The sequence below is a fragment of the Sapajus apella genome, unplaced genomic scaffold (assembly GCF_009761245.1).
Source record: "Sapajus apella isolate SASKATOON/1434 unplaced genomic scaffold, GSC_monkey_1.0 scaffold41, whole genome shotgun sequence".
NCBI lineage: Eukaryota > Metazoa > Chordata > Mammalia > Primates > Cebidae > Sapajus > Sapajus apella.
The window spans coordinates 15,143,646-15,157,551 of NW_022436981.1; the positions used below are offsets into that span (position 1 = coordinate 15,143,646).

At 38.5% G+C, this 13,906-nt stretch overlaps 1 protein-coding gene across 1 annotated transcript in view; it reads left to right on the forward strand.

Annotated features, from left to right (window-relative positions):
- PRIM2 (DNA primase subunit 2) overlaps positions 1–13,906 on the forward strand; it is a 329,319-nt gene that overhangs the window by 288,458 nt on the left and 26,955 nt on the right. The window contains exons 14-15 of the mRNA XM_032299377.1: positions 1,463–1,589; positions 7,253–7,335. Of these exons, the coding sequence (XP_032155268.1) occupies positions 1,463–1,589; positions 7,253–7,335 (210 nt within the window). The remainder of the gene's footprint in view (positions 1–1,462; positions 1,590–7,252; positions 7,336–13,906) is intronic.

The following is a 13,906-nucleotide window of genomic DNA, read 5'->3' on the forward strand; positions in this document are numbered from 1 at the left end:
TTTTTTTTTTTTTTTTTTAGTTGAACAGTCAACTGTCTCTCGGGTGTTCCTGTCGCCTGTTGAAAAGGCGCCGGGATCTGTGTGATTTCCCATGCCGCCACCCACTGCACTGGCTGAAACAGCCGCGCTGAGATTCGTGGAACTTTTTTGCCCAGGAATCTCCTGGCCTGGCTCCCTGTTTCAGTCCCCTTTTTAATCAGATGAATGGGTGACTCTGTCTCCCAGGAGCTCCAGTCTCCAGCTAAAACGGCCCCTGGACCCGTGTATTTTTTATGGAGAACCATTACACCGGCGCGCCAGCAAAGCAGCCACGCCAGCCAAAACAGCTGCCGGGGCCAAACCAGTCGTGCTGGTGACCTATGGGGCTCCTCCGCCTGGGAATCTCCTGGTCTGTGGGCAATAAAAATTCTTCTGGAAATGCGGCATCCACTCACCCTCCACACCTCTGGGAGCTGTAATCCTGAGCTGCTCCTAATCTGCCATCTTGGATCCCTCTTGGGATTATATTTTTAAAAGCAAAATGCCTGGCACCTGGTCACTTTTCATTATATGCTGGTTCCTTTTGTTCTCCTGTCTGACCCAATTTAAAGTCCCTTTGGTCTCATTAGCTTGTTTTATGAACATGGAGGCAAGGATTCCGGGTAGGAGGCAGTTGTAGCATTTCATTCCTTAAGCATTTGCTGATTACTCTGTATAGTGGAAATCCAGGGGAAGGGATGATGTTGATGATGATGATTTTTATTAGATTTTGAGACAGGGTCTCACTATATTGCCCAGGCTCAAGTGCAGTGGCACAATCATTTCTCACTGCGGCCTCAACCTCTTGGGCTCAAGCGATGATTCTGCCTGAGGCTCCTGAGTAGCTGGGACTACAGGTGCACGCAACCATGCCCAGGTAGTTTTTAATTTTTTTGTAGAGATGGAGTCTCACTATGTTACCCAGGCTGGTCTTGAACTCCTGAGCTCAAGTGATTGTCTTGTCTTAGCCTCCTAAAGTGCTGGGATTACAGGCGTGAGCCATTGCACCTGGCCTAGGATTAACTGTGTTAGTAGATGTTTCAGAAGTACAATGGGTAGATATGGGAATTCATGGAGAATTAGGGGAAGGTGGATAGAAAAGAGGCTAAACTGATTTTCTCCTAGTATAATCTTTGGAATCAAACTAAGAAGGGCAAATTGGTTATTCTCAGGGAAAAATTTTCTCTATGTTTAAACATGCAAGTAATATTAGCTGTCTTCCACCTGAGAAATTTGTTTTCTATAAGTTTTGTACCTTTTAAAAAAAATTATTTGTATCATAAAGGACCCAAATAATATATATGGCATGAATATACATCTGCCCATGTATGCCGAATTTATTCTATAAATAATCACTTTGCACTCTTTGATTCTAGCTTGCGTTGCTGACCTCACTAGTATAATTATTGGCTGACTTTCTCTTTTTTCTTTTTCTCCCAATCAGTTTGATAAAGGTTACTCTTACAACATCCGTCATAGCTTTGGAAAGGAAGGCAAGAGGACAGACTATACACCTTTCAGTTGCTTGAAGATCATCCTATCCAATCCACCAAGCCACGGGGATTATCATGGTAAGTGCTTCCAGTGGATATGCTGGCCAAGTACGGAAATCCAAGAGCTCCGTTGGAAACACTGAAACAATGTAATGGCTTTTTGCATTACTGTCAGGACCTAGTTTGTAGCTTATGTCAGTCATCACTGTCAAGCTAGAGCTCCGTTACTCTTACAGCAATTTGTCTTATTACTGAACTAGGTCAGGCCAGAGAAATTCATTCAGCTGCACTTCAGTTTGTGTTGGATTAGGCTTTTCAGTTCTCAATTTCCTCCTTTCTGCTGTTCTGTCTCACTCTTCTGCAGTTTTTTCTGCAAGTGTCTTAGATGGTTGATACAAGTTTTACAGAGCTTTTTGAAATTAGAATATTCTAATTTTGGAATAGTAGATTAATATTCCAAAGGCTAATTACTAAGGAAAAGTGTAGGTTTTTTTTTCTTATCATCATCATCATCATCATCATCATCATCATCATCATCATCATCTGATGAACCAAAAAGATTAAATGGGCAATTTAACATGCCATGGTATCAGCCATAACTATCAATTTTCCCGAGTTAGTTAAAAAGAAAAACAAACCATCTCATTTGTTTGGTATATCCAAGAATGATTTAATAGTTCATATCAGTAAATCTCCTGGATTACCAAAGCTTACTATAGTATGTGTGAGAAGTGCTTTTGTTTTAGAATTGTAAATGAAACACTTTTCAAAAGACTGCACACTTTTGGGCTGTTGAAGATCAAATAATCATAAACAATATTTTTAGAAAGACATTCCATGTGTCCAAAGCAGTAAAAAATACCTATACATTCATTAGTTAATAGATAAAGAGGTGGCCAGCACTAGTTTTAGATAGGTAGATAGGTAGGTAGGTAGGTAGGTAGGTAGAGAGAGAGAGAGAGAGAGAGATCTGGATGGACAGATAGATAGATAGATAGATAGATAGATAGACAGATAGATAATTTTTTTGAGATGGAATTTCACTGTTGTTTCCCAGGTTGGAGTGCAAAGGCATGATCTTGGCTCACTGCAGTCTCCGCCTCCTGGGTTCCAGAATTTTCCTGCCTCATCCTTCTGAGTAGCTGGGATTATAGGCACCCACTGGGCTAATTTTTTGTATTTTTGGTAGAGACGGGGTTTTGCCCTTTTGGCCAGGCTGGTCTCTAATTCCTGGCCTCAGGTGATCTACCCACAAAGTGCTAGGATTACAGGCCTGAGCCACCACTCCTGGTTTGGTAATGTACATTGAGTGGTTTTTACCACTTGTGTCAGAATCCCTTGAGGTGCTTTTTTAGAAATGCAGATTCTCAGGGCCCACCCTCTGTCATATAAAATCAGACTTTATTTGCAAGTGCCCTGGGTGAGTTTTATGTCTTCTAAAGTTTGAAAACCATAGATCCAGATACTTCTGTTGAGGAAGGCTGAGGTTTTTCTTAACCTAGCAGCCATACCAGGCAGTTAACCTATGATTAAGCTTGTGGCCAAGTAAAACTCCCAAGGATTTGTCTGTAAATGTCCAGGTTTTAGCATTCATCTCTTAATCAGTTGGTTTTTATTAGTTTAAATGCAAAACTTTATTTCTGTTAAATTGTATCTTGTTTATCCCAGTGCATTCTGTTACTATTTTGTATTTAAGTTAAACTCTGTCATTCAAGAAATATTATCCTTAGCACTCAGTAAACTCATTATTTGTTGGAAAAATTTACTTACCCCTTTTTAAAAAATTAATAAGCAATTTTTTAGAGCTGTTTTAGGTTCACAGCACAATCATGTAAGTTCAGAGTTCCCATATACCTCCACACCCTGACACACGTACAACCTGAATCAGTGTCAGTATCCCACACCACACTTGTACATGTGTTACAATCGATGAACCTACATTGACACATCATTATCATTCAAAGCCCATAGTTTACATTAGGGTGAATTCTTGGTGTTGTATATTATATGGGTTTGGGCATATTTTTAATGACAGGTATCTACCATTGTAGTATTCTGAAGAATAGTTTCATTGCCCTAAAAATCCTGCGTTTTACCTGTTCATCCTTTTCTCCCCCTAATCTCTGGCAACCACTTATCCTTTAACTGTCTCTATAGTTCTGCCTTTTTAAGGAATGTCATATAGTTGGAATCATATAGCCTTTTCAAATTGACTTCTGAACTCGCTAATATGCATTTAAGTTTCCTTCATATCTTTTCTTGGCTTCTTAATGGATTTCTTTTTTGCCCTGAATATATATCGCATTGTCTAGATGCACCACAGATTATTTATTCTTTGACCTTCTGAGGGACATCTTAGTTGCTTCCAAGTTTTGACAGTTGTGATTAAGGTGCTGTAAATATCTGTGTAGAGGTTGTTGTGTTAGATAGAAGTTTTCATTTTGTTTCGGTTAATACCACAGAACAGGATTACTGGATCATAAAGTGGCAAAGTGGCTGTACCATTTTTCATTCCCACCAGCGATGAATGAGAGTTCATGTCACTACAAATTCTTAAAGCATTTGGTGTTGTCATGTTTTGTATTTTGGCCATTCTAATAGATGTGTAGGGGTATTTCTTTGTAATCTGTACATTACTTAGGATGATATGTTGATTCTTCCAATCCATGTTTTTATTTACAATACCCTACTGGCATTATGTTGAAGCCTTTTCATAAGCATACTTGCCTTCTGTATGTCTTCTTTGGTGAAGGGTCTTTTGCTATTTTAAAATCAGGTCGTTTTCTTATGTTGAATTTCAAGAGTTCATTGTGTATTTTGCATAACAGTAGTTTATCAGATTTCTTTTTTGCAAATGTTTTCTCCCCATCTGTGCTTCTGTTCTTTTTTTTCCTTTTGGTATTTCAGTTACACATATGTTATACCTTTTATAGTTGTCCCGCAGTTCTTGGGTATTATGTTCTGTTTTTTTTTTTTTTTCCCCTAGTGTTTTTTTGTGTGTCTGTTTTTGTACCAGTATGATGCTGTTTTAGTTATGATAGCCTTGTAGTATAGTTTGGAGTTAGGTAGAGTGATGCCTCTGGCTTTGTTCCTTTTGCTTAGGATTGCTTTGGTTATTTAGGCTCCTTTTAAGTTCCATATGAATTTTAGAATAGTTGTTTTCTTATTCTGTGAAAAATAATATGGGTAGTTTGATAGGAATAATACTGAATCTGTACATTACTTAGGATGGTATGTTGATTCTTTCAATCCATGAGCCTGGAACGTTTTTCTGTTTGTGTTGTCTCTGATTTCTTTCCGCAGCATTTGTAGTTCTTCTTGTAGAGACCTTTACTTCCTTGCTTAGATATATTCCCAGATATTTTGTGTGTGTGTGTGTGTGTGCCTATTGTAAACAGCATTGCGTTTATGGTTTGGCTCTCAGCTTGAACATTGTTGGTATATAGAAATGATACTGATTTTTAAGGCTGGGCATGGTAGATCATGCCAGTAATACCAGTACTTTGGGAGGCCAATGTGGGTAGATCACTTGAGGTCAGGAATTCAAGACCAGCCTGGCCAAAAGGGTGCAACCTCATCTCTACTGAAATTAAAAAACAAAAATTAGCCAGGCATGCTGGCATGTGCCTATATTCCAGCTAGTCAGGAGGCTGAGATACAAGAATTGCATGAACTACAAAACCCAGGAGGCAGAGGTTGCAGTGAGCTGAGATTGCACCACTGCACCGGTGACAGATTAAGACTCTGTCTAACAAAGAAAAAAGAAATGCTACTAATATTTGTACATTAATATGTACAAATATGACTTCACTGAAGTTATTTATTAGTTCTAGGAGCCTTTTGACAGATTCTTTAGGGGTTTCTAGGTATAGAATCATATCAGAAAAGAAAGATAGTTTGACTTCTTTTTCTATTTGGATATTTTTTATTTCTTTTTTGAGACGAAGTTTTGCTCCAGGCTGAAATGCAATAGCATGATCTCAGCTCACTGCAACCTCCACCTCCCGGGTTCAAGTGATTTTCCTGCTTCAGCCTCCTGAGTAGCTGAGATTACAGCTGTGCACCATCATGCCAGGCTAATTTTTTATATTTTTAGGAGAGACGGGATTTCACTGTGTTGGCCAGGCTGGTCTCAAAACTCCTGACCTCAGGTGATCTACCTGCCTTGGCCTCCCAAAGTGCTAGGATTACAGGCGTGAACCACCATGCCTTTTATTTCTTTCTTTAGCCTGATTGCTCTGGCTAGGAGTTCTAGCAGTATTTTGAATAAGAATGGTGAGAGTGGGCGTCCTTGTCTTGTTCCAGTTCTCAAGGTGAATGATTTGAGCTTTTGCCCACCCAGTATGATGTTAGTTCTTATAATTTTGAGGTATATTCCTTTGGTACCTGGTTTTCTGAGAGTTTTTATCATGAAGGGATACTGGATTTTATTGAAAGCTTTTTCTGTCTATTGAAATGATAATATGGTTTTTGTTTTTAATTCTGTTGATGTGATGATGAATCACTTTTATTGATTTGCATGTGTTGAGTCAGACTCACATCCCAGAAATAAAGATTATTTGATAATGGTGAATTAGCTTTTTGATGTGCTGCTGGATTCAGTTTGCTAGTATTTTGCTGAGGATTTTTGATTCCATTATCATCAGAGATAATGGCCAGAAGTTTTCTTTTTTCATTGTGTCTCTGCCAGATTTTGGTATCAGGGTGATGCTAGCTTCATAAATTGAGTTAATGGGGAGTCTCTCCTTCTCAGTTTTTTGGAATAGTTTTGGTAGGGTTGGTACCAGTTCTTATTTGTACATCTGGTAGAATTTGGCTGTGAATCTGCCTGTTCCAGGGCTTTTTCTGGTTGATAGGCTTTTTGTTATTGATTTAATTTCAGACCTCCTTATTGGTCTGCCCAGATGTTCACTTCCTGGTTCAGTCTCAGAGGGTTGTATGTTTCCTGGAACTTGCTCATTTCCTCTAGATTTTCTAATTTGTGAAAAATGCAGTTATTTCTAATTAACTTACAGATCTGTCTATATGACTGAAGAAAATAAGACTTTTCTATATTAAATTTTCAAGTAAGTATTTCAAACTTACCATTGCAGTTTTTTATTAAAATATGTAAATTTTATGGATTTTATCCTAAAACAATTTTTATATTTCTTCTGTATTCTTATTTATGTGAATATTTCTAGTAGCCTTTTATTTGTTTATCTCATTTCCATCCATGATTCTTTAAAAATTTTTACAGATTGTATGCTTTAGGAAATAGGCATATAGTTTACCTTTGAAAATGATGTTAAATGTTTATATTTCTCAGAGTTTGCATGTTTTTCTTGTTTACATTATCTTCCTTCTCTCATATACATTTTATGTATTTTTTAGACTAGAACATAATAAGATTGTATAAAGTTTTAAAATAAACCATTATGCAGCTATTTTGTGATTCTTTGAGCTTGTTAGCAAGGAACGTAATTAAAGCCATTTCCCTTCTTGCTGTTGAATGGACATCTTAGCCTGAGAATGCTGCAATGTTTTATGTAACTCTTGTGCCTGTAGTGCCCTGATAACCACACAGCTAAGTCATCATTTAGATAAAAAGAAGAAAGCAGCTGTACCCATGGGCAATTACCTTTTTTATTAATAAGCTGCTAGACAACTAAGGGAAGCTTAGATGGTCTCTCGAGTGTGGTATTGTGCTCAGTTGTGGGTAAATAACCTTGTTTGTGTGCTGGCTTATTTTTTGTTGTCAGGGTGCCCATTCCGTCACAGTGATCCGGAGTTGCTGAAGCAAAAGTTGCAGTCATACAAGATCTCTTCTGGAGGGATAAGCCAGGTAGGTTAGACTCTGTTCTCTGCATCTACAGTAATGAGGCCTCAGACAGATGTCTCAGTTTTATTTAATGTTCTTACAATTATGCTGTGTACTGCTTGTCAGGGCTCACACCAGACATCTTATCGTCAAGATGAATTAAGCGAAAACCTTGACTTTACTGGTTTAGACTCTTAGGAAATTTTAGTTCTTCTGTCTGCTAAACTGCATTTTAATTTTTCCTAGTCATAAAGGAAGCTGGAAACCTTTTTCCCTGCCTTAATTTGTTTTGCTATCTCAATTGAAGACTACATCTTTAAAAATAAAATCTTTGAGCAATGCATGGAAGCTTATTAATGAAGCTTAAAATTAGTGACAGCATATTTAATTTTGGGAAATTATTTTCTGAGCAGATGATAATGTAGTATGTACTGGCTGAATGTTCTGATAGTCATCAGTTATTGCTATGTTTAATCTGCACTTCTCATGGTAGGCCTAATGGTTTGTCAAAATACTTTGTCTTATGAACAAAGGAAATAAGAAAGAAATGCTCAAATTGTAAAACCAAATATTTAAGAGTACATTTTTTAGTACGTCTGCCTTTAAAAAAATTAATATTGTGACATAGCAAAGACTATTTTCTATAGTGTGCTTACAAGTTGACTGGAATTTTGAAGGAACTGGGAAAGAACTTCTGCTTCCTTAGCTTAAGAAGAACATTATATATTTTAGAGTTAGAACATCTAAATCATCATACATCTTTAAATAGTTATTTTTATTTAAAGAAGATTGCTACTCTTGACAACTTTACTACGGCTTCTGTGTCCAAAGTTCAGATAACAAATCTTACAGAGTTTTTTTTAGTGCTTTGAGCAAAACAGTGTTCAAGGTGCTACAGGTTATGCAAGGAAGAATCAGATATAAATCCTGCTCCCACAAAACCAGTGTCTGGAAAAAAAAAACAGAATATAAACCAAGATTGTCTTGGGTCTTCTGATGAGAGAAAGACTATGTAACCAGCTGAAGAGGTCAACGAACCCTTTATGGAAGAGATGCCCTTTGAATTAGGCCTTGCACGAAGGTTGGGAATTAGGGAGAGAGAATGCGCAAATGAAAGACTATCAAGCTTAGGATAATGGTGACGCCAACACATAAATACTAATAGGTAACTTAAAGAAAGTATAGTTGGTTTTGGTTTGGGAGACTTAATTTTAGTGATTAGAAACTGCTGCTAACAAATTTGATAGGGAATCTAGAAATAATTAGCGGCTTTTTTTTTTTTTTTTTAAGAAATCAAAGGATCACCTTTTAAAAAAAATTTCAAACTCTTAACCTATCTGTGTTAACATATTATGCCTTCCGTTAAATGGCATTAATGTGGATTTGGGGCATTAGATAATTTAGGACTAGAAATCTGATGGTCTTTTCAGTTAGAATTGTAGCATAGGTAAGAATATTAGAAAGCCATTCTCTTTTATGGAGTCCAAGGAGGTAACATGCCATGGTGCATAGGTAGGAAGTCAGTGATAGAACCAAAAATTGAAGCCAGACCTTCTGAACTCCACTCTACTTTAGAGCTTATTATCATGAGTTTGCTGGGGGAGAGAAAAAGTAGAGGTCAAAAGCTGTGTTTCAAAATGGGATCTTGGCTAATCCTTCTCTTTGTCAAGCATTGACAGGAGGCGGGATCAGTGAAGACTGAACAGAAATGGGGAGAGAGGGAGAAAATGCTTCAGGGAAGTGAAGTATCAAAAGTCAAGGAGAAAATTTTGAGAAGAGAGTAAGTTCCACAGAGATCCTTGTAGCACAGATTTTTTTTTTTTTTCTTTCTCTAATGAAGAGAACTGAGAAAAGGTGGTTAGATATGCTGAGAGGATTATTTGACTTTGACTTTGGTGAGGTGTCAGTAAAATGGAGGAAACCAAAAGCAAGATTATAGTTGCTTAAAAAATAGTGAATGAAAGACAGTAAATAACCTTTTCAAAAATGTGCCAGGCCAGGTGCAGTGGCTTGTGCCTGTAATGCTAGCACTTAGGGAGGCTGAGGCAGGCAGATTGCTTGAGCCCAGGCATTCAAGACCAGCCTGAGCATCATGGCAAGAATCAGTCTCTACAAAAAATTAGCTGGGTGTGGTTGTGTGCACATCTAGCCCCAGCTACTCAGGAGGCTGAAGGGGAGAATCACCTGAGCCTGGGAAGGTGAGGCTGCAGTGAGCTGTGATCATGCCACTGTCCTCCAGCACTGGCAGTGGAGTGAGACCCCGTCTCAAGAAAAAAAAAAATAGTGCCAGTAAAGAGGATGTTAGAGTGGTATTAGCTTAAGCATCATGGGGTTATTGATTTCTGGGTTTAAGACCTGAGCCTATTTTTAGGAAGAGGAGAAGAAAAGAACTGTCAGATAGGATGGGCTTGATGAAGATATAAAAGAAAGGAAGTATCTCTTTAACCAAGCAGAATCAAGTTCTCTTTCATTTATAACATGACTGTATTTTACATGCCCTTGCTCTTAACTTTGTTACGCTTGATTACAATTATTTGTTTACCTGTTCATGTTTCCCAACAGTTTGTGAGTTTCCTGAAAGGAGAGCTGGATTTTTACTTAACTTTCTGTCTCATAGTAATCCAATGAGTTAGGTGCTTTAAAAATGTTTGAAGAGTGAGGGGGCATATTTAGGTATGACTTGGATCCTAGAGTTTGCATGGTGGTATGCAGAGAGAGGCAAATAGGAACTCAAAGACACAACTGAAAAAGTAACTCATTGGCGGAAAGAAGATATATATTTGAACCAAAGGATGGTGACAGAGAAAGTCATACCCCTCAGCAGTGTGGGAATACACAGGAAATAGCTAAGACACAGCAAAGGGAAGTTGATGGAGTGTATCAACTGGTCTTATTCTTCCTTGTAAATAAAGTAAGGTCATCAGCTGGAGAGTAAATGGGGTACGAATGATATTCTGGTTATAGAAAAGGTTAGAAACTACCACCAACAAATGTGATAGGAAATCTAGAAGAAATGAGAGGTTTTTTTAGCAGTCATAAAAAAATCACCTTTTAAAAAAAATAGTCAATGGTAACATCTCAAGAAAATTAATGTTTATAGTTAATAGTAATGACTATGTTCGTATACTCTTTGCTTTTGACTCCACTGTATTTCTCCATTTGCCCTTGATCTATAAGTACATTCCTTACTTAGTTGAAGCTGGTTAATAATTTTCACATTACCCTTTAGACCTGCATTGTAACCTTTTATCTGAGATGAACACAGATGTACAGTGCATGTGGGCAAGCTGTAAATAATATTTTCCTTTTATATGATGTCTTCATTGAGTGGTTCTCAGTAGAGTGAAGCAGCTGGTGGGCTGTATTTTAAAGGGCAAAGAGTTAATGAATGAAAATTCCATGTAGAACATTTTGTTAAGGTTGCATTTTGCAGGTTGGCCTAAGTGCGGATTAGATCTTGAAAACGCCAAATATACATTAAAATGTTGAATGAGAGTTAAGGAAAACATCATTAAAATGCATATAAGGTAGAACTCAATGTGGTTATTTTTAATCTCAGAGAAAACTACTTGAGAAAGATACGTTCAAATATAGGAAATATATATATTTTTTCCAAGACAGAGTCTCATCACTCTGTTTTCCAGGCTGGAGTGCAATGGTAGCAACTTGGCTCACTGCAGCCTCTGCCTCCTGGGTTCAAGCGATTCTCGCACTTCAGCCTCTTGAGTAGCTGGGATTACAGGCAGCCTCCATCATGCCTGGCTAATTTTTGTATTTTTGTAGAGATGGGGTTTCACCATGCTGTTCAGGCTAGTCTTGAACTCCTGACTTTGATTGATCTGCCTGCCTTGGCCTCTCAAAATGTTGGGATTACAGATGTGAGCCACCACTCCTGGCCAAGATATAGATGTTTTAAGTAATCAAAATATTGGTGATAAGAGATCGTTGTGACTCTGTTGGCATTGCTGATTTTTTAAAAAAAGCATACTTATAGGATCACATTTTACTTTCCTTTTTAATTTACCTTAATAGTGTTATAAAAATCACTAAAAATTAATGAGCTTGGTATCCAGCTTAAGAAACAGCAATTAAACAACAGAATATGGCCAAAGAAAATGGGCACCGCTGCATTTATTTCCCTCTCCTCCCTGAAAAGAGAAATACACAGCAGTCAATTTACCAACAAGATATAAAAATTATAAATATTTATGCCCCAAGAACATGCTTCAAAATGCATGAATTAATAACAGAGATCTGAAAAGAGAACTAGACAAATCCACAGTTATATTTGGAGACAAGACTTCAGCACTCACTCCTCTTAGTAATTAACAGAACAAGCTGGCAGAACGTCAGTAAGGCTATAGAAGCCTTGAACAATACTGTCAACCAGCTTTACCTAATTGACATCTGTAAAACATTTTACCCAACAGGAGACATGAAACAGTAACCCAGGCAGATTATAGTCAGGGTCTTTAAAATCCATTACAAATGTAAATGATTTGAAATCCTATAAAGTAGGATTTAAAGCAGTGCAATAAAGCAAGAAAAACAAACAAGATGAGAAAAGAAGAAAGATTGGTTGTTGAGGGGGATCCCAAGATGGCTGAATAAGAGGCAGCTCTGGAACACAGCTCCCAGCAAGAGAGACACAGAAGCTGAGTGGTCTCCACAAACCCAAACTAGGTACCAGTTTCATTTTGTGGGTCTGGTTGGACAGTGGGTATAAACCAAATAGGGCAAGTTGAGGCAAGGAGGGACACTGCCCCACCCAGGAGGTGCATGCAACTAACTGGAGGACCGGGGGATCTCCCACTCTAGGACTTGGGTTTGGATACAGTGCCACCCAAGCCCTCTACAACCCACCAAATAGGAGATCTTTGCCGGGCTGAAAAGCCTCTGTGACCTGCCTGAACAGGGCTGAACAGCAACTTGCCTGGTGCTGGGGCTGTCAGCAGAGATCTAGGCGGAAGCACTGGCTGATGCCAAGAAAGCCAGAAAGCGGCAGGATGGAGCTACGTGCCCCCCAAAAAGAAAGGGAACTGAAAACAGGGAAACACACCATATGGCAGGGTGAGTCCCTTCCCCACAAAGACTAGCAGGCAAAAAAACTCCCACTTCAGCGTTTCGCAGCCAGAACACCAGTTAGAGAGAGACCGGGAACTATAGAGCTTGGTGCAGGAAGGGCAACTGCCATTGCAGAAGCCGGCCTAATTTTCCTGATAAAAGACCCAGGAAAAATACACAGCAGCTCCACTGAATCTGTGGCAGCCCAGCAGTGCCTCTGCAGGCAGACATAGGAAAGGCCACTCCCCAAGCAGCTACCTGAGGTCAAAGTTAGGTAAATCCAACAAGATGGGGAAAAAACAGTGTAAAATGGATGAAACCATCAAAAACCAGAATGCCTCTTCCCCGCCACGAGATCCCAGCCCCTCACCAGCAAGAGAACAAAGCATGATGGAGAATGAATTTGACGAATTAACAGAAGCAGGCTTCAAAAGGTGGGTAATAACAAACTTCTCTGAGCTAAAGGAACATGTTCTAACCCAATGCAAAGGAATTAAGAACGTTGCAAAAAGGTTAGCCAAAACACTAACTAGAATAACCAGCTTAGAGATGAACATAAATGACATGATGGAGTTGAAAAACACAGCACAAGAACTTTGTGAAGCATACACATGTTTCAATGGCCACATCGATCCATCAGCAGAAAGGATATTAAAGATTGAAGATCAACTCAATGAAATAAAATGAGAAGGCAAGAAAAGAGAAAAAAGAGTGAAAAGAAATGAACAAAGCCTCCAAGAAATTTGGGATTATGTGAAAAGACCCAGCCTCTGCTTGATCAGTTTACTGGAACATGATGGAGAGAATGAATCCAAGCTGGAAAACACTTCAGCATATTATCCAGGAGAACTTCCCCAACCTAGCAAAACAGGACAACATTCAAATTCAGGAGATACAGAGAACACCACAAAGATATTCCTCAAGAAGAGCAACCCCAAGGCACATAATTGTCAGATTCACCAGGGTTGAAATGAAGGAAAAAATGCAAAGGGCAGCCAGAGATCTCTAAGGAGAAACCCTACAAGCCAGAAGAGAGTGGGGGTCAATATTTAACATCCTTAAAGAAAAGAACTGTCCACCTAGAATTTCATATCCATCCAAACTAAGCTTCATAAGTGAAGGAGAAATAAAATCCTTTATGGACAAGCAATTGCTGAGAGATTTCATCACTACCAGACCTGCCCTACAAGAGCTCCTCAAGGAAGCACTAAACACAGAAAAGAACAACTGGTACCAGCCACTGCAAAAAAGAACAAAATGGTAAAGACCGATGACATAATGAAGAAATTGTGGCAATCAAAGGGCTAAATGACCAACCAGTAACAAAATGGCAGGATCAAATTCACATGTAACAATATTAACATTAAATGTAAATGGACTAAATGCCCCAATCAAAAGACACAGACTAGTAAATAGGATAAAAAGCCAAGAACAATTGGTGTGCTGTATTCAGGAGACACATATTATGTGCAAGGCATAAACAGACTCAAAGGGATGGAAGAAGATTTACCAAGCAAATGGAGAACAAAAA